Genomic DNA, 25,312 nt, shown 5'->3' with positions numbered 1-25,312 from the left:
GGAAGTAAGGGCAGTGCTGGCATAAAAAAAGTATTTTTCCTGAGTTTAGAGATCTTTTTTCGGCACTATACCTGGTATTAGATTGAATTGAAAAACATTTCAAATTAAACTTTAAAACACTGAGATAAATACTCTTTTATATTATATTCAACTTCAAGGAACATTAAAGAAAGGTTGCTTTGGGGTTTTTAGTACTTGAGTGTAATATTCACACAGGCACATGTGTGTTATATATCTTTCTTTGTGTTCTCTGTGGTTTGTGGTTTGATATATGTCATTAATTTTGGAAAATTCTTTGCCATTATTTCTATTTTTAAGTGTTACTGTAGTTTTTTTATACCTTTATTTATTTTTATGTGGTGCTGAGGATCGAACCCAGTGCCTCACATGTGCTAGGCAAGTGCTCTATCACTGAGCTATTACCGCAGCCCTTGCCATTGTTTCTTAAGATACTTCTTTTGCTGTTTTCCCATCTCCTTTTTGAAATTCCAATTATGCAGGTTATACCACTGACACTGTCCTATATCTTTTGGATATCTTATTTTGGATTTTTACATTTTGTTTTCTATTTGCATTTCAATTTGTGCAATTTCTTCTTTTTATACTAAAAAAATAAAGATTTTTATTAAGCATTGTAAGTTGTATTCAATAGCCTCCAACACATCCCACCACAATCCATGGACAGTCAATCAGACTCAATAGCAGTTCATTCTTCACAATCTATGGGTTAGGCCAGAACTCTCTTCAACTTACAGAAAGATCCTACTTAGCTCTTGTGGGTGGTGGCTAGGGAATTACACCTCATTTCTGATCAGTAAGGTGATGAAAAGCATCAGAAGTATATGAGAACGATAAGAAGTGATTCTGATTCAAAGTACTTTGTTTGGAAACATTAAAATGGTAAGTATACCTGCTTCTACTAAATTCATGATGAGAAAGTGCTCAAGAACAAGCAATTTATTTCCTGCTACAGAAGGGCTATGGTTTTCTTTTCTTTCCTTTTTTTTTTAAAGATCAATTTGTATTCAGTACCTCAATTCTTTCTTCATCTGGGTCAAATCCTCAAATGAACCTGTCAAAAGCATTTTTCACTCCATTTGTTTTTTATTTCTGTCAATTCCCTTGTTTCTCTCTCATAATTTCTTTGCATAGTCCTTCATGTTATTTACTGTGCAAAAAAGAGTTACCAGAAAAGGTCTAAGATTGCTGTTATTAGAAAGGTATGTTTGTAAGTCTGGTCCTTGGCTGGTACACAGGAATTTGACTACTAAATTATTCCCTACATTAGTAAGAAACTTTTGCTAATAGATAAAGGTGACTAGCTATGTCAAAAATGGCTGTACAAAGGATATGGTTTATGCTGTATATCTGCTTTCTAGAAGTTTGGAATTTTGGTGTATGTTAGGCAAAAGATGCCAACATGACCAACTCCCATTTGAAAGCTTAGGTGTTGAGTATATAAGAACTTCTCACAAATATGTGACTGGATTTTCAATGCTGGGACAATAGTGCACTCTATATGATCTTGTGAAGAGTCGCATAAGGAAGGCTGCAAGTAGATTCCTCCAGACTTTGTCTATATCTTTTTTTCTATATGACCTAGGTATGTATCTTTACTAACCACTGAAATAAATCCCGGTTATGGGTACAACCATATGCAGAATCTCAAGAGTCTTTATAGTGAATCTCAGAAGTTAAAAGTTGACCTTGAAGAATCATTGCTTTTATAATATCATTCATGCTTATTTTAAATTCCCTATCTGTTATTTCCAACATCTATGTCTTCACTGAATCTTATTCAAATGATATGCTTTTTGTTTTCTGTTGAAACTCAGACATATTGTTCAGGGAAATAGTGAGATAAACAGACTATTAGTATAAAAATTCATGTTAATTTAACCAGGAGTTGGGTCATATTTGAAGCTCACTATTGTTCTAGGTATGAGAGACTTCAAGTTCCTCTAGTAATATTTTGTTTTATTTCTCTCCTTGATCTGGGATTTTCTTTTGCATTACCCCAGATATTATTGGTCTCTGAAGTTTTCTCGCTTGGAAAATTGATAAGTGGCATCAATACTCATTCTTTTGGATTTGCTGCTGCTGGAATGTAGAAACTACCCATCAGTGTTGAATAATACAGCTCTAAATAAAAAGGTATCCACAGGCCTAAAAAACTTTTTTACAGAAACTTCATCAGAGAGTTAAGTGGGATTACCTTCAATCTTTCTTCCTTTTCTTGCACAACATACTGCATGATGGAAAGTACAACTGGAGAAAACGTGAGTATAAATATCAAAGGGAGAAAAGGACTGGAGACCCAAAGTAATCCATGATAAGGATGAGCTGGGAATGGAAATCTCTGCACAAAGATGGTAATGCCATCAAATAGACTTTTTCCAAGATTGCTCTCGTGGTACAACATGATGGCCTTATCTAAAGCATGTTGTATAATCAGGAACCCTTCTTTGATGTACCCTATATGATAAAACAACAATTGTCAAGTAAAACAGACTAAGGAGCAGGATCAGCTGAGATACAAGAAGAAGACAGTTTGAATAAGTCATAGATTGTCAACTGCAGAATCTATTTAACTTTTTTTTTAAAGAGAGAGAGAGAATTTTTTAATATTAATTTTTTAGTTTTTCAGTGGACACAACATCTTTATTTTTATTTTTACATGGTGCTGAGGATAGAACCCAGTGCCCTGCACATGCCAGGCTAGCATGCTACCGCTTGAGCCACATCCCCAGCCCAAAATTTAACTTTTTTTTTAAACCATAAATTGAACACAGGAGTGTTTAACCACTAAACCACACACTCAGCCCCTTTTATTTAAAAGATGTTTTAAGTTGTAGATAAAATACCTTTAATTTATTTATTATTATGGAGTGCTGAGAATCACACTCAGTACCTCATGTATGCTAGGAGAGTGCTCTACCATTAAGCCACAACTCCAGCACCCCCAGCCATTTTTTTTTTTAGAGACAGGGTTTCATTGAGTTGCTTAGGGCCTTGCTAAGTTGCTGAGGCTGGCTTTGAACTCAAAATCCTCCTGACTGAGCCTCTGAGCTACTGGGATTACAGGCATGCACCACCTAATTTGACTCTTGTATCAAGACTAGTTGGACATAATTGCTTTGAGAATCCATCACAGATTTTTACATTATGAGATAATTCTTAACCTGAATCTAATTCACATTGTCTCAAAATTAAAATAGGCTTTCTAAATGCAATTCTACCTATAAAAGGGTATAGATTCTTTTTTGGTAAAAACTTCAGTTTTAAGAGAAATTTTAAGTTTTCAACACAACCACAAAGAAGGTACAGAGATTTCCCACAACCCTACTCCCATACATCCCTCACTAGAGCATGCATTTATTACAACTGATGAATGGACATTAACACATCAAGGGTGTACAGTCTATGGGTTTTGAACAAATGTATAATGGCTTGTATCCACTATTTTTGAATCATGCAGAGTCTTTTCACTCCTATAAACATACTTTGTGCTCTTTCTTCATTCTTCCTTCTCCCACAACTCCTGGGCAATGAAAGATCTTATTTTCTTCATAGTTCGGCCTTTTCCAGAATATCAACAGTTTAGAATCCTACCATGTGTAGTTTGGCTTCTTTCACGTAGTAATATGCAGTTTTAAGTTTCCTCAAGTCTTTTTATGGTTTGATAGCTCATTAATGTTTGGTTCTGAATAACAACCAGATTACTGGTCGGGATGTACCCCAAACTGTTTTACCCATTTATTAATTGAAGGACATCTTAGTTGCTTCCTTTGGGAAAATACCATGGAATGTGATTGCTGGATTGTATGGTAAAAATATGGTCAGTTTTGTAAGAAACAGCCAAATAGTCTTCCAAAGTATCATTATTATTTTGTATTCCTCCTAGCAATAAGTGAGTTTCTGTTGTTCCATATCCTTACCAGCACTTGGTGTTGTCAGTGTTATGAATTTAGATTTAGGGACTAGGGTTGTGGCTCAGCAGTAGAGCCCTTGCCTAGCATGTGTGAGGCCCTGGGTTTGATCCTCATACCACATAAAAACAGATAAATAAAATTAAAAATAATGGAAAAAAAGAATTTAGATTTAATTATTGGAGAGACTGTAACTTGGAGATGTCTTAAAAAGAAAAAAAATAAATAGGAAAAAAATGAAACCCGGAACCAAAAACAGCAAGAAGAAAAAAAAAAAAACGAATTAAAATATTTCTGTTCAATAAAGCACAGTATGGAAAAAATTGGAAATTGGAAAAATACATTTTGACATGTGGAATCAACAACATATCTGGAATACACATGAAACTCTTAATCCTTGTATGCTTGTATTTTCTTACTCCTCTTTAATTTGGACGTTACCTCAGTCCTCCATCTTCTCTTCTGTAACAGTCCCTCCACCATATAAGGTGATATTACAAGAAACTAAGGGTACAGCCTGTCTCAAGTAATATGACACCCAAAGTCCAAAAGTAACTTTATATGAAATAAATTTTTGTTTAGCAATAATATGGAACTAAATATTGCGTTTAGGTAAAAAGGAAATCCAAAAATATAAACTATGTGTGCCAACAACTGTAGAGATATATCACTACCATATATATTATTATTCCTAATCATGCTAAATATGGCTATACCTCTGTATCTCATAATTTCCAAAAGAAACTTCATATTCTTTTCTTAGCACAATAAGCCTCTAATTACTTGTTCACCTTCTAGACTCATATCTTGTAAGTACTGTGCACTAACCAAAACACCACTGGAGCTCATATCTAATAGCCTCCTATATGCACTTAACATAGCTATGAAAAAATAGCAAAAAAAGGTAATGCAATTCCCTGAATGAGACATTCTGTTCTGCATTTGATCATGAGTTCATTCCCACTGCCTGGAATAATCCTCCCTCCTCCCCAAAATAATTAGCTAATTCATAATATTCCTATACATTGAGTTTAAATGCTTGTTTTAGCATTAAGTACTTCTATATTTCAAGATGATTATTTTAAATTATTTATGTAGTAAGTTCATTATTCCCCTACGGGTTATGTTGCTTCCAATTTTTGGCTAATGCCAAAGGGAGAAAAAGCGTTTCTCTTCCACTGAAATTTGTTTAACATAAAATTCTGGTATGCTCTAATATGTGGATACTAATACACAACAAGGGGCAGAGGGGAAGAATAACATTTCAGTAGATTAGACAAAGGCAAATGAAGAGAAGGGAGGGGGAACAGGAATAGGAAAAACAATGAAATGAATCTGACTTAACTTTCTTATGTACATATATGAATACACCAAAGTCAATCTCCGTATTATGTACAACCAAAAGACTGGAATCCTAATAAGATATACTCCATGTTTGTATAACTATGTCAAAATATACTCTACTGTCATGTATAACTAAAAAGATAAAACAAAAAAAATTCTAGGATGGTTTAGTAAACCCAGATTCCATATAAGGGTTTTTCATGTTAGATAATATAAAAAATAAAATTTTAAATTAAAAAATACCATAATTTTTATATCAAATTAATAGAATTATATGTAGACATGCATAGACCGGCAATGCCAATACATTTGGAAAGCAGAACACCAAACCACAATTGTAAGAAGATAGTTATTTTTGATAGCTATTACTTTGAATCTGTAAATTGCTTTGGGTTTATGAACATTTAAACAATATTAATTCTTCACCATGAACATGGAAGGTTTTTCCAGTTTTTTAATCCTCAATTTCTTTCATCAGCTTTTTTAATTTCATAGGTTAGGTCTTTTATTTCCTTGGTTAAATGCATTCCTAGGTGCAGGCTCAGGTAAAGCCCAGGACCACTTCCCCCAATCCACCAACCCACACCAGAGCCCAGGCCCAGGTCCAGTATTTTCCTGCCAACCTTCAGTGAGAGCCCAGGTCAGGCAAAAAACACCCCTGCCAACCCACAGATTCCCACTAGAGCCCCTGGGCCCAAGTCAGGCCCAGGACCGCCCCTGCTGACCCTCTGACCTGAGCAGGAGCCTAGGCCTAGGACCCTCCCCTGCTTGGAGCTAAAGAGAACTCTATGGCTCCCCATTTACCAATGCTTGGCTCCCTAAGTCTGCCTCCATTGTGGGACACTGCTGCAGCCATTGCCATAGCCCTCTCCATATAGTAGCCTCCACATTGGAACAACATTCTGGCCCTGGTGGCAGCTGCCTACCACACCACAGTATGCCTCAGTGTTGTATCTCTGAACAGGCAGCCATCTTAAGGCCCATCCTTTCAGCCCCATCTCTGAAAGTAGTTGCCTCCATCTTGGGACACGTGCAATGCCATCTTGACTTACCTCTGCTACTACTGCCACCATCTTTAGTTGCAGTAGTATCAATTTTGGGACACTGGACAGGCACTGGAAACCCAACATTAAGGTTCTTACAGGTTTGATACTAGAGCTGCCACAACTAGGGATGTGGTGACTTCCCTCTAGGGACAACAGCCAGGACCCAGAAGATGATCACCATGGTCTCTGCAGGCTTGGTTACACCAGAGGTATCCCTGTTAGGTGTGCTAATAGCTACATCTTGTTGCATAAACAGGACAGTGCCTTTCACAGGGTCACCCCTTTCTCTCTTTTCTCCTGTTAACAGCCAACTTCTTTTGATACATCTTTCACTATTTCTACTATTCCTAATACCTCTATATTCTCACTTCCTACCTCATAAATATCACCCCCACACCTCCCCGTTTCTCTCGTTGTCCACCAGTAGAAACAGTAGAACATTTTGCAAATCTACTGTTTACATAGCATATATTAAAATCATTCCCTTTTTTAACCTTTGTTTTTATAACCTTTGTTTATTTTTATGTGGTTCTGGGGATCAATCTAGTACCTCACACATGCTAGGCAAGTGCTCTACCACTGAGTCACAACCCTGGCCCCTGAACACATACTTTCTGTTAATTGTGACAAAACTGTAATCATCTTAACAGGAACTATTTGTTTTAAAGCTATATATTGTTTGCATTGGGTGCTGTTAATAAATATGGATTTCCCCCTTAAAGGCAAGAAACCAGAAACCTGCAGAGACACTATAAGATTATAGGATAGAAACTGTAACACCTCAGATCCACACTGCTAGAGGGGAAGTCACATGGAGAGCATGAAAAGATAAGGGAAGAAAGTGCCCCAGACAACCCAAGATGATATAATAATAGAATCCATTGACAGCATAGTAGATGAAATGTCAAGAGAAGGAGTTCAGATTGTACATAATTAAAATTATCTGCAAATCAATGACATAAGAGAGCAAACATAGGTGACAATCATTTCAGCAATGAGATAAGACAGGAAATTCAGGCAACAATTGATTATTCCAACAAAGAGATAAGAGAGCAAAAATAGGTAGCAAAATATTACTTTAAGAAAGAGATAGAGATTCTGAAAAACAAACAATCAAACAAACCAGAAATGATTGAAGGAAACAACATACCAAAAAATTCAATAGAAAGTATCACCAATAGACTAGATCACTGGGAAGACAAAACCTCAGACAATGAAGGCAAAACATACAATCCTGAAAATAAAGTTGACCACACAGTGAAGATTGTAAGAAACCATGAACAGAACTTCAAGAATTATGGGATACCATTAAAAGACCAAATCTAAGACTTATTGGTATAGAGGAAGGCACAGAGATACAAACGAAAGGAATACACAATCTCTTCAATGAAATAATATCAGAAAATTTCCCAAACATGAAGAATGAATTGAAAAATCAAATACAAGAGGCTTACAGGACACCAAATGTACAAAATTACAAGAGATCTACACCAAGGCACAGTATAATAAAAATGCCTAGTATACAGAATAAGGATAGACTAAAGCTGTAAGAGAAAAGTTTCAGATTACATGCAGGGGAAAAACCAATTTGGATCTCAGCAGATTTCTCAATCCAGAACCTCAAAGCTAGGCGATCCTGAAATCACATATACCAAGCTCTGAAAGAAAATGGATGCCAACCAAGAATCTTATATGCAGCAAAATTAAGCTTCAGATTTGAAATAAAAACCTTCCATGATAAACAAAAGTTGAAGGAAATTATAACTAGGAAGCCTGCACTAAACAGAATTCTCAGCAAAATATTCCAGGAGGAGAAAATGAAAAACAACAATGAAAATCAGCAGAAACTACACTGAAGAAAAAAACCAATCAAAGAAGAAACCAACTCAAGTAAAAAACCAAAAACAAACAAAAATGACCGGAATACAAGCCATATTTCAATAAAAACTCCAAATGTTAATGGCCTAAACTAATCAATTAAAAGATACAGACTGGCAGATTGGATTTTTTTTTAAAAAGACCCAACAATATGTTGCCTTCAAGAGACTCATCTTATTGAAAAAGACATTAACAGATTGAAGGTGAAAGGATTGGAAAAAACATACCACTCACATGAACTGCATAAACAGGCAGGGGTTTCCATCCTCAGATCAGATAAAGTGGACTCCAAACAAAAGTTAGGGATAAAGAAGAACATTTCATACTGCTTAAGTGAATCAAACATCAGCAAGACATAATAATTTTAAGTATTTATGCCTCTAACAATGGAGCATCTACGTATATCAAACAAACCCTTCTAAATTTCAAGAATCCAATAGACCCACCACAATAAAACTGGGTGGGATTGGGGTTGTGGCTCAGTGGTAGAGTATTTGCCTGGCACATGTGAGGCACTGGATTCAATCCTCAGCACCACATAAAATTAAATAAACAAAATTACTTAAGAAAAAAACTGGGTGACTTTAACACACCTCTCTCATCACTGGATACCTCTTTCAAACAAAACTAAGCAAAGAGATTACAGAACTCAAAAATATAATCAATAATTTATATTTAACAGACATATAGAGAATATTTCATTCATCAATGAGCAAATACATTTTTTCTCAGCAGCACATAGATCCTTCTCTAAAATAGACCATATCTTATGCCACAAAGGAACTCTTAGCAAATACAAAAAAATAGAGATACTACCTTGCATTCTATCAGGTCATAATGGAATGAAATTAGAAATCAATGATGAAATAAAATATAGAAGCTATTCTAACACCTGGAGACTAAATAATACTCTACTGAGTGATGCATAGATGGCAGAAGAAAACAACAAAAATATTCTTAGAGGTAAATGAGGACTCTGATACAACATATCAAAATCTTTGGTACACTATGATAGCAGTACTAAGAGAAAAGTACATTGCATGGAGCTCATTCATGAAAAGAATAAAAAAAGTCAACAAATAAAATGACCTGACGTTACATCTCAAAGTCCTAGAAAGAGAAGAACAAATCAACACCCAAAGTATAAGACAGGAAATAATTAAAATCAGAGCTGAAATCAATGAAATTGAAACAACAACAACTACAACAACAAAAACAATTAAAAAATTTACAAAACAAAAAGCCGGTTCTTTGAAAAAATAAATAAAATTGATAAACCCTTAGCCAACCTAATGAAAAGGAGGAGAGACAAAATTCAAATTACTAAAATTTGTGATGAAAAAGGGAATATCACGACAGATACTATTCAAATACAGAAGATAACTAGAAACTAGTTTGAAAATTTATTATCTAATAAAATAGAAAATCTCAAAGACATCAACATACGATCTTCCCTCACTGAATTAGGAGGAAATACACAATTAAAGTAGATCAATTTTGAGCAAAGAAGTAGAAGATGCCATCAAAAGCCTACCAATCAAGAAAAGCCCAGGACCAGAAAGATTCTCAGTCGAGTTTTACAAGACCTACAAAGAAGAATTAATACCAATACTGATCACTATCACCCTGATACCTAAGCCAGACAAAGACACATCAAGGAAAGAAAACTTCAGACCAACATCCCTAATGAAAATAGATGAAAAAATTCTCAATGAAATTCTGGCAAATCACATACAAAGACATATTAAAAAGATAACGTACCATGACCAAGTAGGGTTAATCCCAGGGATGCAGGGTTGATTCAACATAGAAATCAATAAACGTAATCCATCACATGAATAGACTTAAAGATAAAAACCATATGATCATCTCAATTGATGAAGAAAAAGCATTTGATAAAACATAATACCTTTCATGTTTAAAAGACTAGAAAAACTAGAGATAGTAAGAATATACCTCAACATTATAAAAGCTATCTAAGATAAGCCCAAGGCTAACATGATTCTAAACAGAAAAATTGAAAGCATTCTAAGAACTGGAGTAAGACAGGGAGGCTCTCTTTCACCACTTCTATTCAACACAGTCTTTGAAACTCTAGCCAGAGCAATTAGACAGATGAAAGAAATTAAAGGGATATGAACAGGAAAAGAAGAACCCAAACTATCACTATTTGCGGATAACATGATTCAAAAAACTCCACCAGAAAACTTCTAGAATTAATAAAAGAATTCAGCAAAGCAGCAGGATCCAAAATCAACACCCATAAATCAAATATATTTCTATACATTAGTGAGAAACCCTCTGAAAGAGAAATTAGTAAAACTATCCCATTCACAATAGACTAAAATAAAATACTTAGGAATCAATCTAACAAAAAAGGTGAAAGACCTATACAATGAAAACTATAGAACACTAAAGAAGGAAACTGAAGAAGACCTTAGATGATGGAAAGATCTCCCATGTTCTTTGATAGGAAGAATTAATATAAGCAAAATGGCCATATTACCAAAAGCATTTTACAGATTTAATGCAATTCCAATTAAAATCCCAACAACATTCCTCATGGAAATAGAAAAAACAACCATGAAATTCATTTGGAAAAATAAGAGACTCAGAATAGTCAAAGCAACCCTTAGCAAGAAGAGTGAAGCAGGAGGCATCACAATAATTACACTACAGAGCTGTAGTAACAAAAATGGTGTGGTATTGGAAGGTACCAAAATAGACTTGTAGATCAATGGTACAGAACAGAGGACACAGAGACAAACCCACATAAATATGGTTATCTCATACTAGACAAAAATGCCAAAAACATTCACTGGAGGAAAGATAGCCTCTTCAAAAAATGGTGCTGGCAAAACTGCAAACTCAAATATAGAAAAATTAAATTAAACCACTATCTCTCACCCTGCACCCTCTCATCAACTAAAAGTGGATCTGGTTAGGAATTAAACCAGAGACCCTGCATCTAGTAGAAAAAAAGTAGGCCCAGATCTTTACCATGTAGACCTATCATCTGACTTCCTTAACAAGACCCCTAAAATGCAAGAGGTAAAATCAAAGATCAATAAATGGGATGGATTCAAATTAAAAAGCTTCTTCTTGTAAAGGAAACAATAATGTGAGAAGAGAGCCTACAGATTATCATTTCTGATAAAGCATTAATCTCTAGGATATATAAAGAACTCGAGAAACTTAACACCAAAAAAAACCCAAATAATCCAGTCAATAAATGGGCTAAGGAACTGAACAGACACTTCACAGAAGAAAAAATAAATTCATTCAACAAATATTTGAAAAACTATTCAACATCTCTGGCAATTAGAGAAATACAAGTCAAAACTAAGATTTCATCTCACTCCAGTCATGTTGGTGAGGATGTGGGAAAAAAGGTAAACTCATACGTTGTTGGTGGGACTCCAAACTAGTGCAAACACTCTGGAAAGCAGTAAACTTGGAATGAAACCACCCAGCTATTCCACTCCCTGGTTTGTACCCAAAGGACTTAAAATCAGCATACTATAGGGACACAGCCACATCAATGTTTATAGCAGCTCAATTCAAAATATCTAAACTGTGGAGACAGCTTGGATGCCCTTAAATAGATGAATCGATAAAGAAAGTATGCTATATATATACACAATGCAATATTATTCAGCATTTGCAGGTAAATAAATGGAGCTGGAGAATAGCATGCGAAGTGAAATAAACCAGTCCTCAAAAACCCAAAAGTGGAATGCTCTCTCTGATAAGTGGATGGCTGATTCATAATGGCGGGGGACATGGGAAAAATGGAGGAATTTTGGCAAAAGGGAGGGAGGAGAGGGTAGGGGACATGGGGACAGGAAAGATGGTGGAATAAGAAGGACATGATTATCCTAGGTACATGTATGACTGCACATATGGTGCAATGCTACATCTTATACAACCAGAGAAATGAAAAGCTGTGCTACATTTGTGTACAATGAATCAAAATGCATTCTGCTGTCATATATACCTAATTATAATGAAAAAAATTTAAGAAATTTAATCCTAGGTATTATTTTGGAATTGATTTTATGATTTCTTTCTCAGCAATTGCATTATTGGTGTATAAAATGCTATTGATTTTTTGTGTGTTGATTTTGTTTCTTGCAACTTCACTGAATTTATCATTTTTAAATAGTGTGTTCTCTGGCCTAACTGCTCCAGGTAATGCTTTCAATATTATATATACTATACTAGTTCCCCATTCAATATGTTGGCTATGAGTTTCTCACACATGACCTTTATTTGTTGAGGTACAATCCTTATATACCTAATCTGTTTAGAGTTTAACATGAAGGGATGTTGATTTTTTTATGCACCTACTGAGATGATCATATGATTTTTATCCTTCAATGTATTGATGTGTTACATTTATTAATTTATGTATATTAAACCACCATTTCATCTCTGGAATAAATCTAAGTTGATCATGGTGAACAAGCTTTTTGATATTCTGTTGGATTCAATTTGCTACAATTTTTTTTTCTGAGAATTTTTGTATTTGTGTATACAGGAATATTATTCTAAAGTTTTCTTGTTGTGTTTTTATCTGATTTTGGTAGTAGGGTAATACTGACCTTGTAAACAGTTTGGAAGCATTTCTTCCCTTTCAATTCTTTTAAGTACTTTGAGAACAACTGGCATTAGTTTTTCTTCAAGGGTTTGCTAGAATTCAGCATTAAAGCCATCCAGTCCGGACTTGTCTTTATTGGTAGACTCTTTCTTATTGATTCAATTTCACTAATAGTTATTAGTCTGTTGAGGTTTTCTATGTCTTTATAATTCAATTTCAGCAGGTTATATGTGTCCATAAATTTATACATTTCTTCTAGTTTTTCTAACATTTTGCCATATACTTGTTGGTAATAGTCTCCATGGTATTTCCACAATATCAGTTTTAATGTCTCCTTTTTCATCTCAGATTTTTGGATCTTCTCTCTTTTTTTGTAGTCTAGCTAAAACTTGTTAATTTATGTTTTCTAAAAACTCTTTATTTCATAGATTTTTTCGTCTCTATTTCTGCTCTGATCAAAATACCAATTAAATTTTTCACAGAAATAGAAAAAAATAATTCTAAAATTCATATGGAAGCACCAAATACTCTGACTAGTCAAAATGATCTTGAATAAAAATAACAAAGTTAGAAGCATCACAATACTTGATTTCAAGATTAGTATGGAGCCATCATAATCAAAACACTGTGGTATTGGCATAAAAACAGACCACAAAGATCAAATGAAACACAACAGAGGACTCAGAAGTAACTCATGGATCTTTGGCTGACTGATTCTTGAAAAAGGCACCAAAACCAAACACTGAACAATTTCTTCACTAAATGGTTCTGAGAAAACTGGATATCCATATGCAGAAGACTGAAACTTGTGCCCTCTATCTCTCACCCTGTATAAAATAAACTCAAAATATATAGACTTAAATCTAAAACCTGAAACTTGTATTCAAAGAAAACATAGGGAAAATACTTCAAGGTAATGGCATAGGTAGTGATTTTTTTTTAATATGACTCCAACAGCACAGGAAACCAAAGCAAAAAACCAAAAATGACAAATTGGATTACATCAAACTGAAAAGTTTCTGTACAGCATAGGGAATAATCAAAATAACAAAGTGGCAACTAACTGAATGGGACAAATACTATCTCACCCCAGTTAGAATGGGTATTATTATTAAAAAAATTTCTGGTGAGGATGTAGAGAAAAGGGAATTCTCATATACTATTGGTGAGAATATAAATTAGTTTAACCAATGTGGAGAACAATATGGAGGTTACTCAAAAAGCTAAAAATAGATCTACCGTAAAATCCAGTGATACCACTTCTGGATATATATTCAAAGGAAATGAAATTAGCACACCAAAGACATACCCATATGCCCATGTTTATTGTGGCACTATTAACAATAGCTAAGATATGAAATCCACCGAGGTACTTGTCAACAAATGAATGGATAAAGAAAATATGGCATATATGCACAATATTTATCCAGTCACAAAGAAGAATGAAATACAGTTATCTGCAGAAAAACATATGGAACTAAAGGACATGTTAAGTGAAAAAAGACACAGAAAGACAAGTATTACAAATTCTCTCAGATGGAGAAATCAAAAAAGAGTCAACTTGAATGTAGAATAGTGATTATGAAGAGGTTAGAAAACGGGAGAAGGTAGATAAAGGAAGGCATCAGTGTATCTATAAGCGTGTGTTCAGACACCACACTGCAAACTACAAATGTGTACAATGAATACATGTTAATCAAAAATAAAGTAAAAATTCTAAAAGGTATATTGATAAGAGAATTGAAAATAGACAAAGCATGGGATATATCTAGTAAGTTCACCAAATGTATAGATTGAAAAGATAAAATAAAAATTTTTAAAAAACCACTTCAAATTTACAATAAACATTTAATCATCTGATAAATATAAATATTTAACAGATATGACACACTAGTATACAACTGTGATAATAAAAATAAGAGAGCTGAAGGATCTGCTTACCAGGACTTCCTCCATCATTAAGATTTGGGTTCCTGGGGCCTTGAGAAGGATGATCAGGAAAAAGATAAGCTGTTTTCCAGCCTGCCTTGTCTGGCCACCAGATAGTCCTCTGTACTCTTGTAAAACGCAGATGATATTTTACCTAGAAGTAGCAATAGAAAATGAGCTATGTTTAAAACCAAACAAATCTGAAAAAAATTAGAAAAGTTCAGGCCAAATAAAAAACCATGCAATTTGAGGGATGAGCCTCATCTGAGGTCAAAGTGGCTGTGAATTCCTGGAAAAAAACAATAATATCTACATTTTAATTCTCAAAACACAGATAATGAACAAAACAAGATATATACATGGCCCATTGGTACATTAAAAGATTCTTTTTTTGTTGTTCTTTTTAGTTACATATGACAGCAGAGCATATTTTGACATATTTATACAAACATGAAGTACATCTTATTTCAGTTAGGATCCTTGTGGTTGTATATGATATGGACATTAAAAATTCTTAATGTCATGTAGTGAAATAAATGTAAATTAAAACTACAGAGATATCTGATATCCTTCTTACCTATCATATCACCAATCCATCTGCTTGCAAAACTGTAGATAAACAAGCATTTTTCTTTTCAAAAATTTTATTTATTTATCTTTATGTGGTGCTTAAGATCAAACCAAGGGCCTCACAGATGCTAGGAAAGCACTTTACCAATGAGCTACAATCCCAGCCCAACAAACGAGCATTTAAAAAAAGTTTATGTGGAATGAAAATCACACAACTCCAATAGAGAATCAGGCAATGCCTAACAAAAATACACATGGATTGTTTTAGTCCATTTAATGTTGCCATACTAGAATTTTAGATTAAATGATAATGAAATTTACTTTCTTATAGTTATAGAGGCTGAGAATTTCAATTTTTAAGGACAAGCATGTTTGATGATTCTGATTCGAAGGTGATGTCTTATCCTCTGGAGTGAAGGAATGCTTTTTCTCCACAAGGTAAAAGGTTAAAGGCAAAGTAAAAAACAAGCCCAAAGGGGCCAAACTCTCCCTTCCATAACGCTATTAATTCCACCAACAAGGGCAGAGTCCTCTTGTCTTAATTACCTCTTAAAGGTACCCCCTTAATACTATTACAATGGCAATTAGATTTCAACATGAATTTTGGAGGCAAAAAACATTTTAACTATAGCTCATTTACTAATTGATTCAGAAACCTCATTTACAGGAACAGACTTGGATGCAGACCTCAAATAATATTAAGAAAACATCTGCCTAAATGTCTTATAATGTTATATATGGTGTAAATATATATTAGAATCAACTGCAAAGGAGACTGCTGAAACTATGGTACCATTACACAATAGGGTGGTATGATCTCTTCAAGGCATAGCCAGGAAATGAACCATACACAGTGAAAGTACGAGAATGTTGATATTATACAAGTAACAATAGCAGAAAAGTAGCTGCCAGACCTATAACTGAGGGAACAAAACCAATATATTGAAATTATTAAAAGTTATAAATATAGAGGAGAGACCCTGAGGGGCTAACACACAGACCTCTGAAGAGGTGACAGAGTCAGGTAGAAGGCTGTCTCTCTTAGGTTGAAGGAGGGATCCTTTGAGACTGGGACTTAGATTCCTTAATAAGCTCAAGTTGCCTAGTGGTAGTATTTGAGAGGATGCAATGAAACTGATTTTGAAAAGTGTTGGACAATCTACAAAATGTATTTGGCTTCCACTACGGGAAAAACTGCTACTGACAAAACAAAGAAGTGAGGCTTAGAAGACTTTCGGAAGAATTAAAAGCAGACAGAAAGCCAGTAAGAAAGTTCTTTCTCTCCAAGTCTTTCAAACTGTCTCCAATGTCCAGGATTAGGAAATGTAATACAGAACTGGCTGGGAAAGCAGAAATGCAATGAATGTATCAAAAGGCAGAGTACAGAAGGATGGGTTCGGAAACAAAGAAACATGAAAAATGTGTGTGTATGTGTGTGTGTGTGTGTATATATATATATATATACACACACATTATATGTTTATGGCTATTTAGAGTGAATTCACCTATTATGAAATGCACAAATCATAACTGTACACTGAGTTTTGACAAATGACAATACATACACTTATTGTAACACAAAACACTAGCAAGATACACAGTGCCTTCATTCCTGAAAGTTCATTTATGCCCTTGGCCCAATGAATCCCTCTAATACCCCTCATCACATATTTATTTTGCCTATTATGGAAGTTCATGTGGAAATACACAGTATTATTCTCTTTTGTAAAGGTTTCTTTGATTCAATGTGATGTTTTTGAGATTCAGTTTGTTACTGAGAAACATTTCATAGTATGAGAGTTCCAAAGGCTCTACACTGCATATTTTACATGTCTTTATTGGCCATTCATGCATGTCCCCTGGAGAACTATCCTCCTATCAAAATTTGAATGTCTTCTTCTTATTGAGCTATAGGACTTTTTAAAATATCTTGGATATCAGCACATTATCAGATTTATGCTTCACAAATAATTTATCCAAATATTGTGTCTTCTAAGTTCATTTCCTGAGGTATACTTTTTAAAATGTTTTTATTCTAATTTGTTATAGATGACAACAGAATGCATTATAATTCATATTGCACATATATAGAACTGTTTCATATCCCTGGTTGTATACAAAGTATATGCACACCATTTTGTCTTCATACATGTTCATTCCACCATCTTTTCTACCCCCATGCCCTTTCCCTTTCCCTCCACTCCTTTGCTCTATTTATAGTTCATCTTATTTTCCCATGTTTCTTCTCCCAACACCACTATAAATCAGCCTCCTTATATCAGAGAAAACATTTGGGATTGGCTAACTTCACTTAGCATTATATTCTCTAACTCCATCCATTTACCTGCAAATGCAATGATTCTATTCTCTTTTATTGCTGAGTAATATTCCATTATGTATATATACCACAGTTTCTTTATCCGTTCATCTATTGAAGGGCATCTAGGTTGGTTCCAAAGTTTAGCTATTGTGAATTATGCTGCTATAAACATTGATGCGATTGTGTCCCTGTAGTATGCTGTTTTTAAGTCCTTTGAGTATAGACCGAGGAGAGGGACAGCTGGGTCAAATGGTGGTTCCATTCTAAGTTTTCCCATGAATCTCCATACTGCTTTCCATATTGGTTACAGCATTTTGCAGTCCCACCAGCAGTGTATGAGTGTGCCTTTCCCCCTACATCCTTGCCAACACTTGTTGTTTGTATTCTTTTTTTAAAATATCTTTTTAAGGAAGTCGGGGCCTAATCTGATATGCTGGAGATTTGGGCCTACTTTTTCTTTTATCAGACGCAGGGTCACTGGTTTAATTCCTTGGTCCTTGATCCACTTTAGGTTTAGTTTTGGGCAGGGTGAGAGAGACTGTTCAATTTCATTTTGTTGCATATGGATTTCCAGTTTTCCTAGCACCATTTGTTTTTGGCACCTTTGTCTAATATAAGATAACTGTAATTATGTGGGTTAGTCTCTATGTCCCCTATTCTGTACCGCTGGACTACCAGTCTATTTTGGTGGCAATACCATACCATTTTTAAAAAATTTTTGTTAGACCTTCATATTTATATGTGCTGCAGCGCCTCACACATGCTAGGAAAGCACTCTACCACTGAGCCACAATCCCAGCCCCGTCCATGCCATTTTTGTTACTACTGCTCTATAGTATAGTTTAAGGTCTGGTATAGGAATGCTATCTGCTTTTACTCGTCTTCCTAAGGACTGCTTAGCTATTCTGGGTGTCTTTTTTTTTTTTTAAACAAATGAATTTCATGACTGCTTTTTCTATTTCTTTTTTTTTTTTTTTTAAATATTTTTTAGGCAGCCCAGCCCAGCCCGGAGGAGGAAGCCCAGCCCAGCCCCGCCCCGAGTGCTAGTCCAGAGGAAGCCCATCAACACTTAAAACCCATCAAAGGGGGTGTGGCTACCAGCACGGTTCTGCAGCTGATCCTGGTTTCCAACTCCTCCACCCTTAGCTTAGATAACTCAAAAAATTTCCCACAAGCTTTTGGGGGTTGTAGCTATCAATGCAAAACAACAACTGTACAGGCACCTGGTTTCTACCTCAGAGACGAGAGTAGGGAAGATACAGGTGGAAGCTCATGTCCTTTCACATTGGCTATACCCACCACTCTGAACACAGAGGCTCAAGCTAGGAATAGACAATGCCACCTACTGGAAGCAAGGAAAACAGTGTTCTGAGAGACTTTTTTTTTCTCTTTCTCTCTTTTCTTCTCTCTTTCACAACCTCAACATATGTGAAACCAAGGACTGTGCATGAACAACTGAATCACCAAAATAATATAATATAGAGGAATTGCATATACCCCACCTTCCTCCCGTTTTTTTCTTTATGTCTATCTTCTTTTTCCTTCTCTCTTATTTCTCTTTTTTCCTTGTCATTTTTTTTCTTTTCTTCATTCGTATTCCCTCTATCCCACTTTCAACCTCCTAACTTTTGCTATCTATACATAGAGTAACTATCTAAATATAGATAAAAGGTTGATTCTATACATTCTTCCATAAATTACCAGTCTATTGGTTAGAGTTCCCCAAAGTTGCTAAGTTAGTTTAGCCTCATACCCTCACTCCTTTCCCTCTAAGTATAACATCCTTCGTCTGAAATTAAGTTTTCTATATGCCACCAGATATGGTATGCCTTTTATGAAACTAATGACTATATTCTTAAATAATAATTAAAACCAATATCTGTAGACTTAGAATCTAACTATAAATGTATTAATAATGAAAACTTGTGTTTAGGTGATGTACTGTTGATATTGGGAACTGTTAACATTGTTTTTCTCTGCAAAAGAGGGATTTAGGAGCTATACAAGAACAATATAAATATATAAGGGGAAAACCATTAACACAACAGTTTCACAAAGCTAGAAAGAAACATGAGCAGTATGAAAAGACAATGAAAGAAAGGACCACAAACAATACAGGTCAATTCAACATTAGATGATGTAATATCTGCAGCTGATGGAAGGTCAGATAAAGAGTTCAGGACATGCTTCAGATGATCTGGAGTCTCAAGGAAGACAATGAAAAATCACTTTGACAATGAATTACATAAACAAATCCAAGAAGCAAAAGATCAACTCTACAGGGAGATAGAGGATATAAAACATACAAACAAACAGAAATCCTGGAAATGCAGGAAACAATAAACCAAATTAAAAACTCAAATGAGAGTATTATCAAAACTTCAGACAGCGAAGACAAAGTTTTTCAACTTGAAAAGAACATAGACAGCTCAGTGAGAATGTTAAGAAATCATGAGCAGAACATCCAAGAATTATGGGATAACATAAAGAAACCAAACTTAAGAGTTATTGGGATACAAGAGGGTATAGAGGTCCAAACCAAAGGAATGAGCAATCTATTAAATGAAATAATTCTAGAAAACTTCCCAGACTTAAAGAATGAAAAAGAAATCCAAATACTAGAAGCCTACAGGACACCGAATATACAAAATCATAAGAGATCCACACCAAGACACATAAAATGAAGATGCCCAACATATAGAATAAGGAGAGAATCTTAAAAGCCACAAGAGAGAGGAAGCAGATTACATTTAGGGGTAAACCAATCAGGATAATAGCTGACCTTTCAACACAGACTCTGAAAGCTAGAAGATCCTGGAACATATTTCAAACGCTGAAAGAAAAAGTGTTCCAACCAAGAATCATGTATCCAGCGAAATTAAGCTTCAGGATTGAAGATGAAATAAAAATCTTCCACGATAAACAAAAGTTAAAAGAATTTGCAGCTAAAAAACCAGCACTTCAAAACATCCTTGGAAAAACATTACAGGAAGAGGAAATGAAAAATAATAATGAAAACCAACAGCGGGAGGTAGTACAGTAAAGGGAAAACTAATCATACAGGAAAAACAAAACATGTTAAGTAACAAACATAATCAAATATGGCTGGAAGTACAAACCATATCTCAACAGTAACCCTAAATGTTAATGGCTTAAATGCACCAATCAAAAGACATAGGCTAGTAGAATGGATTAAAAAAAAGATCCCAACAATATGCTGCCTACAGGAGACTCATCTGATAGGAAAAGACATACACAGACTGAAGGTGAAAGGTTGGGAAAAATCATACCACTCATATGGACCCCGGAAGCAAGCAGGGGTGTCTATACTTGTATCAAATAAAATAGACTTCAAGCCAAAGTTAATCAAAAGGGATAAACAAGGACACTACATACTGCTCAAGGGAACCATACACCAACAAGACTTAATGATCACTAATATATATGCCCCGAACAATGGTGCAGCTACGTTCATCAAACAAATTCTTATCAAGTTCAAGAGTCAAACAGACCACAATAATCATGGGAGATTTTAACACACCTCTCTCACCACTGGACAGATCTTCCAAACAAAAGTTGAATAAATAAATCATAGAGCTCAATAATACAACTAATAACTTAGACTTAATTGATATATACAGAATATACCACCCAACATCAAGTGGATACACTTTCTTCTCAGCAGCACATGGATCCTTCTAAAAAATAGACCATATATTATGTCACAGGGCAAATCTTAGCAATTACAAAGGAGTAGAGATACTACCATGCATTTTATCTGATCATAATGAAATGAAATTGGAAATCAATAATAAAATAAGAAAGAAAAAAATCCTACATCACATGGAGAATAAACAATATGCTACTGAATGAACAAAGGGTTACAGAAGACATCAAAGAGGAAATTAAAAAATTCTTAGAGGTAAATGAAAACTCAGACACAACATATTGAAATCTCTGGGAAACTATGAAAGCAGTATTAAGAGGAAAATTCATTTCATGGAGTTCATTCCTTAAAAGAAGGAAAAGCCAACAAATAAATGACCTCACACTATACCTTGAAGCCTTAGAAAAAGAAGAACAAATCAGCAGCAAATACAGTAGAAGGCAAGAAATAATTAAAATCAGAGTTGAAATCAAAACAAAAGAAACAATCGAAAAAATTGACAAAACTAAAAGCTGGTTCTTTGAAAAAATAAATAAGACTGATAGAACACTAGCCACACTAACAAAGAGAAGAGAGACAACCCAAATTACTAGCTTATGGGATGAAAAAGGCAACATCACAACAGACAATTCAGAAATACAGAAGATAATTAGAAATTATTTTGAAACCATATACTCTAATAAAATAGAGGATAGTGAAGGCATCAATAAATTCCTTAAGGCATATGAGCTACCCAGATTGAGCCAGGATGATATAAACAACCTAAACAGACCAATATCAAGTGAGAAAACAGAAGAAGCCATCAAAAGACTACCAACCAAGAAAAGCCCAGGACCGAACAGATATACAGCAGAGTTTTACAAGAACTTTAAATAAGAACTAATACAAACATTCTACAATATATTTCAGGAGATAGAAAAAGAGGGAGTACTTCCAAATTCATTCTATGAGGCCAATATCACCCTGATTCCCAAACCAGATAAAGACACCTCAAAGAAAGAAAACTACAGACCAATATCCCTAATAAATTTAGATGCAAAAATCCTCAATAAAATTCTGGCAAATTGGATACAAAAACATATCAAAAAGATCGTGCACCATGACCAAGTGGGATTCATCCTTGGGATGCAAGGCTGGTTCAATATACAGAAATCAATAAATGTAATTCACCACATCAATAGACTTAAAGATAAGAACCATATGATCATCTTGATAAATGCTGAAAAAGCATTCGACAAAACACAGCATCCCTTTATGTTCAAAACTCTAGAAAAATTAGGGATAACAGGAAATTACCTCAAAATGGTAAAAGCTATATATCCTAAGCCTCAGGCCAGCATCATTCTAAATGGAGAAAAATTGAAGGCATTCCCTTTAAAATCTGGAACAAGACAGGGATGCCCTCTTTCACCACTTCTATTCAACATAGTTCTTGAAACACTAGCTGGAGCAATTAGACAGACAAAAGAAATTAAAGGCATAAATACAGGAAAAGAAGAACTTAAATTAGCACTATTTGCTGATGACATGATCCTATACCTAGCAGACCTAAAAAATTCAACCAAGAAATTTCTAGAACTAGTAAATGAATTCAGGAGAGTGGCAGGATATAAAATCAATACCAATAAATCAAAGGCATTCCTGTATATCAGTGACAAATTCTCTGAAACGGAAATGAGGACAACTACTCCATTCACAATATCCTCAAAAAAAATACCTGGGAATCAACTTAACAAAAGAGGTGAAAGAGCTATACAGTGAAAACTACAGAAACCTGAAGAAATAAATAGAAGAAGACCTTAGAAGATGGAAGGATTTACCTTGCTCATGGATTGGTAGAATTAATATTATTAAGATGGCCATACTACCAAAAGCACTTTACAGATTCAATGCAATTCCCATCAAAATCCCAATGACATTCCTTGCAGAAATAGAAAAAGCAAACATGAAATTCATCTGAAAAAACAAGATACCCAGAATAGCTAAAGTAATTCTAAGCAGGAAGAGTGAAATTGGTGGTATCGCGATTCCAGATTTTAAACTATACTATAGAGCAACAGTAACAAAAACAGCATGGTACTGGCACCAAAACAGGCTGGTAGACCAATGGTACAAAATAGAGTGCACAGAGACAAATCCACAAAATTACAACTACCTTATCTTAGACAAGGGTGCTAAAACCATGCAATGGAGAAAGGATAGCATCTTCAACAAATGCTGCTGGGAGAACTGGAAATCCATATGCAACAAAATGAAATTGAATCCCTTTCTCTCACCATGCACAAAAGTCAACTCAAAATGGATCAAGGAGCTAGGAATCAGACCAGAAACTCTGCGTCTAATAGAAGATAAAGTTGGTCCTAATCTTCATCACGTGGGGGCAGGCCCAAAATTTCTTAATAAGACACCTATAGCACAAGAGTTAAAACCAAGAATCAACAAATGGGACGAATTCAAAATAAAAAGTTTTTTTCTCAGCAAGAGAAATAATATGTGAGGTAAATAGGGAGCCTACATCCTGGAAACAAATTTTTACCCCTCAAACATCAGATAGAGCTCTAATCTCTAGGGTATACAAAGAACTCAAAAAGTTAAACAACAAAAAAACAAATAACCCAATCAACAAATGGGCCAGGGACTTGAACAGAAACTTCTCAGAAGAAGATATACAATCAATCAACAAATACATGAAAAAATGCTCACCATCTCTAGCAATCAGAGAAATTCAAATTAAAACTACTCTAAGATACCATCTCACTCCAATAAGAATGGCAGCCATTATGAAGTCAAACAACAATAAGTGCTGGCGAGGATGTGGGGAAAAAGGTACACTCATACATTGCTGGTGGGACTGCAAATTGGTGCAGCCAATTTGGAAAGCAGTATGGAGATTCCTTGGAAAGCTGGGAATGAAACCACCATTTGACCCAGCTATTCCCCTTCTCGGACTATACCCAAAAGATCTAAGAAGAGCATACTACAGGGACACAGACACATCAATGTTTATAGCAGCACAATTCACAATAGTAGAATGTGGAACCAACCTAGATGCCCCTCAATAGATGAACGGATTAAAAAAAATGTGGCATTTATACACGATGGAATATTACTCAGCACTAAAAAATAATAAAATCATGGCATTTTCAGGCAAATGGATGGCATTAGAGCAGATTATGCTATGTGAAGTTAGCCAATCTCTAAAAAACAAATGCCGAATGTCTTCTCTGATATAAGGGGGGTGACTCAAAATGGGATAGGGAGGAAAAGCATGAGAAGAAGACTACCACTAAATAGGGAAGAGAGGTAGGAGGGGAAAAGAGAAGGGGAGTTTCACAGAAGATGGAAGGAGAACCTCATTGTTATACAGAATACATATATGATGTTGTAATGAGAAAAAGAAAAAAAGTGTGTCACATTAGATTGGATAGAGAGAAAGGATAGGAGAGGAGGGGAGGAGTAGGGAGGATAGGAAGGGCAGCAGAATAGACAATATGATTGATGTATGTACATTCCATGTATGTATTATATATCAAAATGCATCCTACTGTCATGTATGACTAAAAATAAATAAAAATTTAAAAAATATTTTTTAGTTGGTGATGGACCTTTATTTATTTGTATGTGGTGCTGAGAATTGAACCCAGTGTCTCACACATGCTAGGCAAATGCACTACCACTGAGCCACAACCCCAGCCCCTGCTTTTTCTATTTCTATGAGGAATGTCATTGGGATTTTGATTGGAATCACACTGAATCTGTATAATGCTTTTGGTAGTATGGTCATTTTGACAATATTGATTCTGCCTATCCAAGAACAAGGGAGATCTTTACATTGTCTAAGGTTTTTTTTATTGGTTGTTCAAAACATTACAAAGCTCTTGACATATCATATTTCATACATTAGATTCAAGTGGGTTATGAACTCCCATTTTAAACCCCGTATACATATTGCAGAATCACATTGGTTACATATCCACATTTTTACATAATGCCATATTAGTAACTGTTGTATCTGCTACCTTTCCTATC

General features: G+C 34.9%; 1 protein-coding gene across 1 annotated transcript in view; it reads right to left on the bottom strand.

Moving 5' to 3' along the window:
• LOC143385434 (phospholipid-transporting ATPase ABCA3-like) overlaps positions 1–25,312 on the bottom strand; it is a 45,693-nt gene that overhangs the window by 7,851 nt on the left and 12,530 nt on the right. The window contains exons 3-4 of the mRNA XM_077106124.1: positions 14,739–14,880; positions 2,216–2,475 (exon numbers count right to left, since the gene is read on the bottom strand). Coding sequence (XP_076962239.1) covers positions 2,216–2,475; positions 14,739–14,880 — 402 coding nt within the window. The remainder of the gene's footprint in view (positions 1–2,215; positions 2,476–14,738; positions 14,881–25,312) is intronic.

Source organism: Callospermophilus lateralis, chromosome 19 (assembly GCF_048772815.1).
Source record: "Callospermophilus lateralis isolate mCalLat2 chromosome 19, mCalLat2.hap1, whole genome shotgun sequence".
NCBI classification, from domain to species: domain Eukaryota; kingdom Metazoa; phylum Chordata; class Mammalia; order Rodentia; family Sciuridae; genus Callospermophilus; species Callospermophilus lateralis.
Note: the sequence above shows the minus strand (reverse complement) of the source record. Positions and strands in the feature narration are given on the sequence as shown.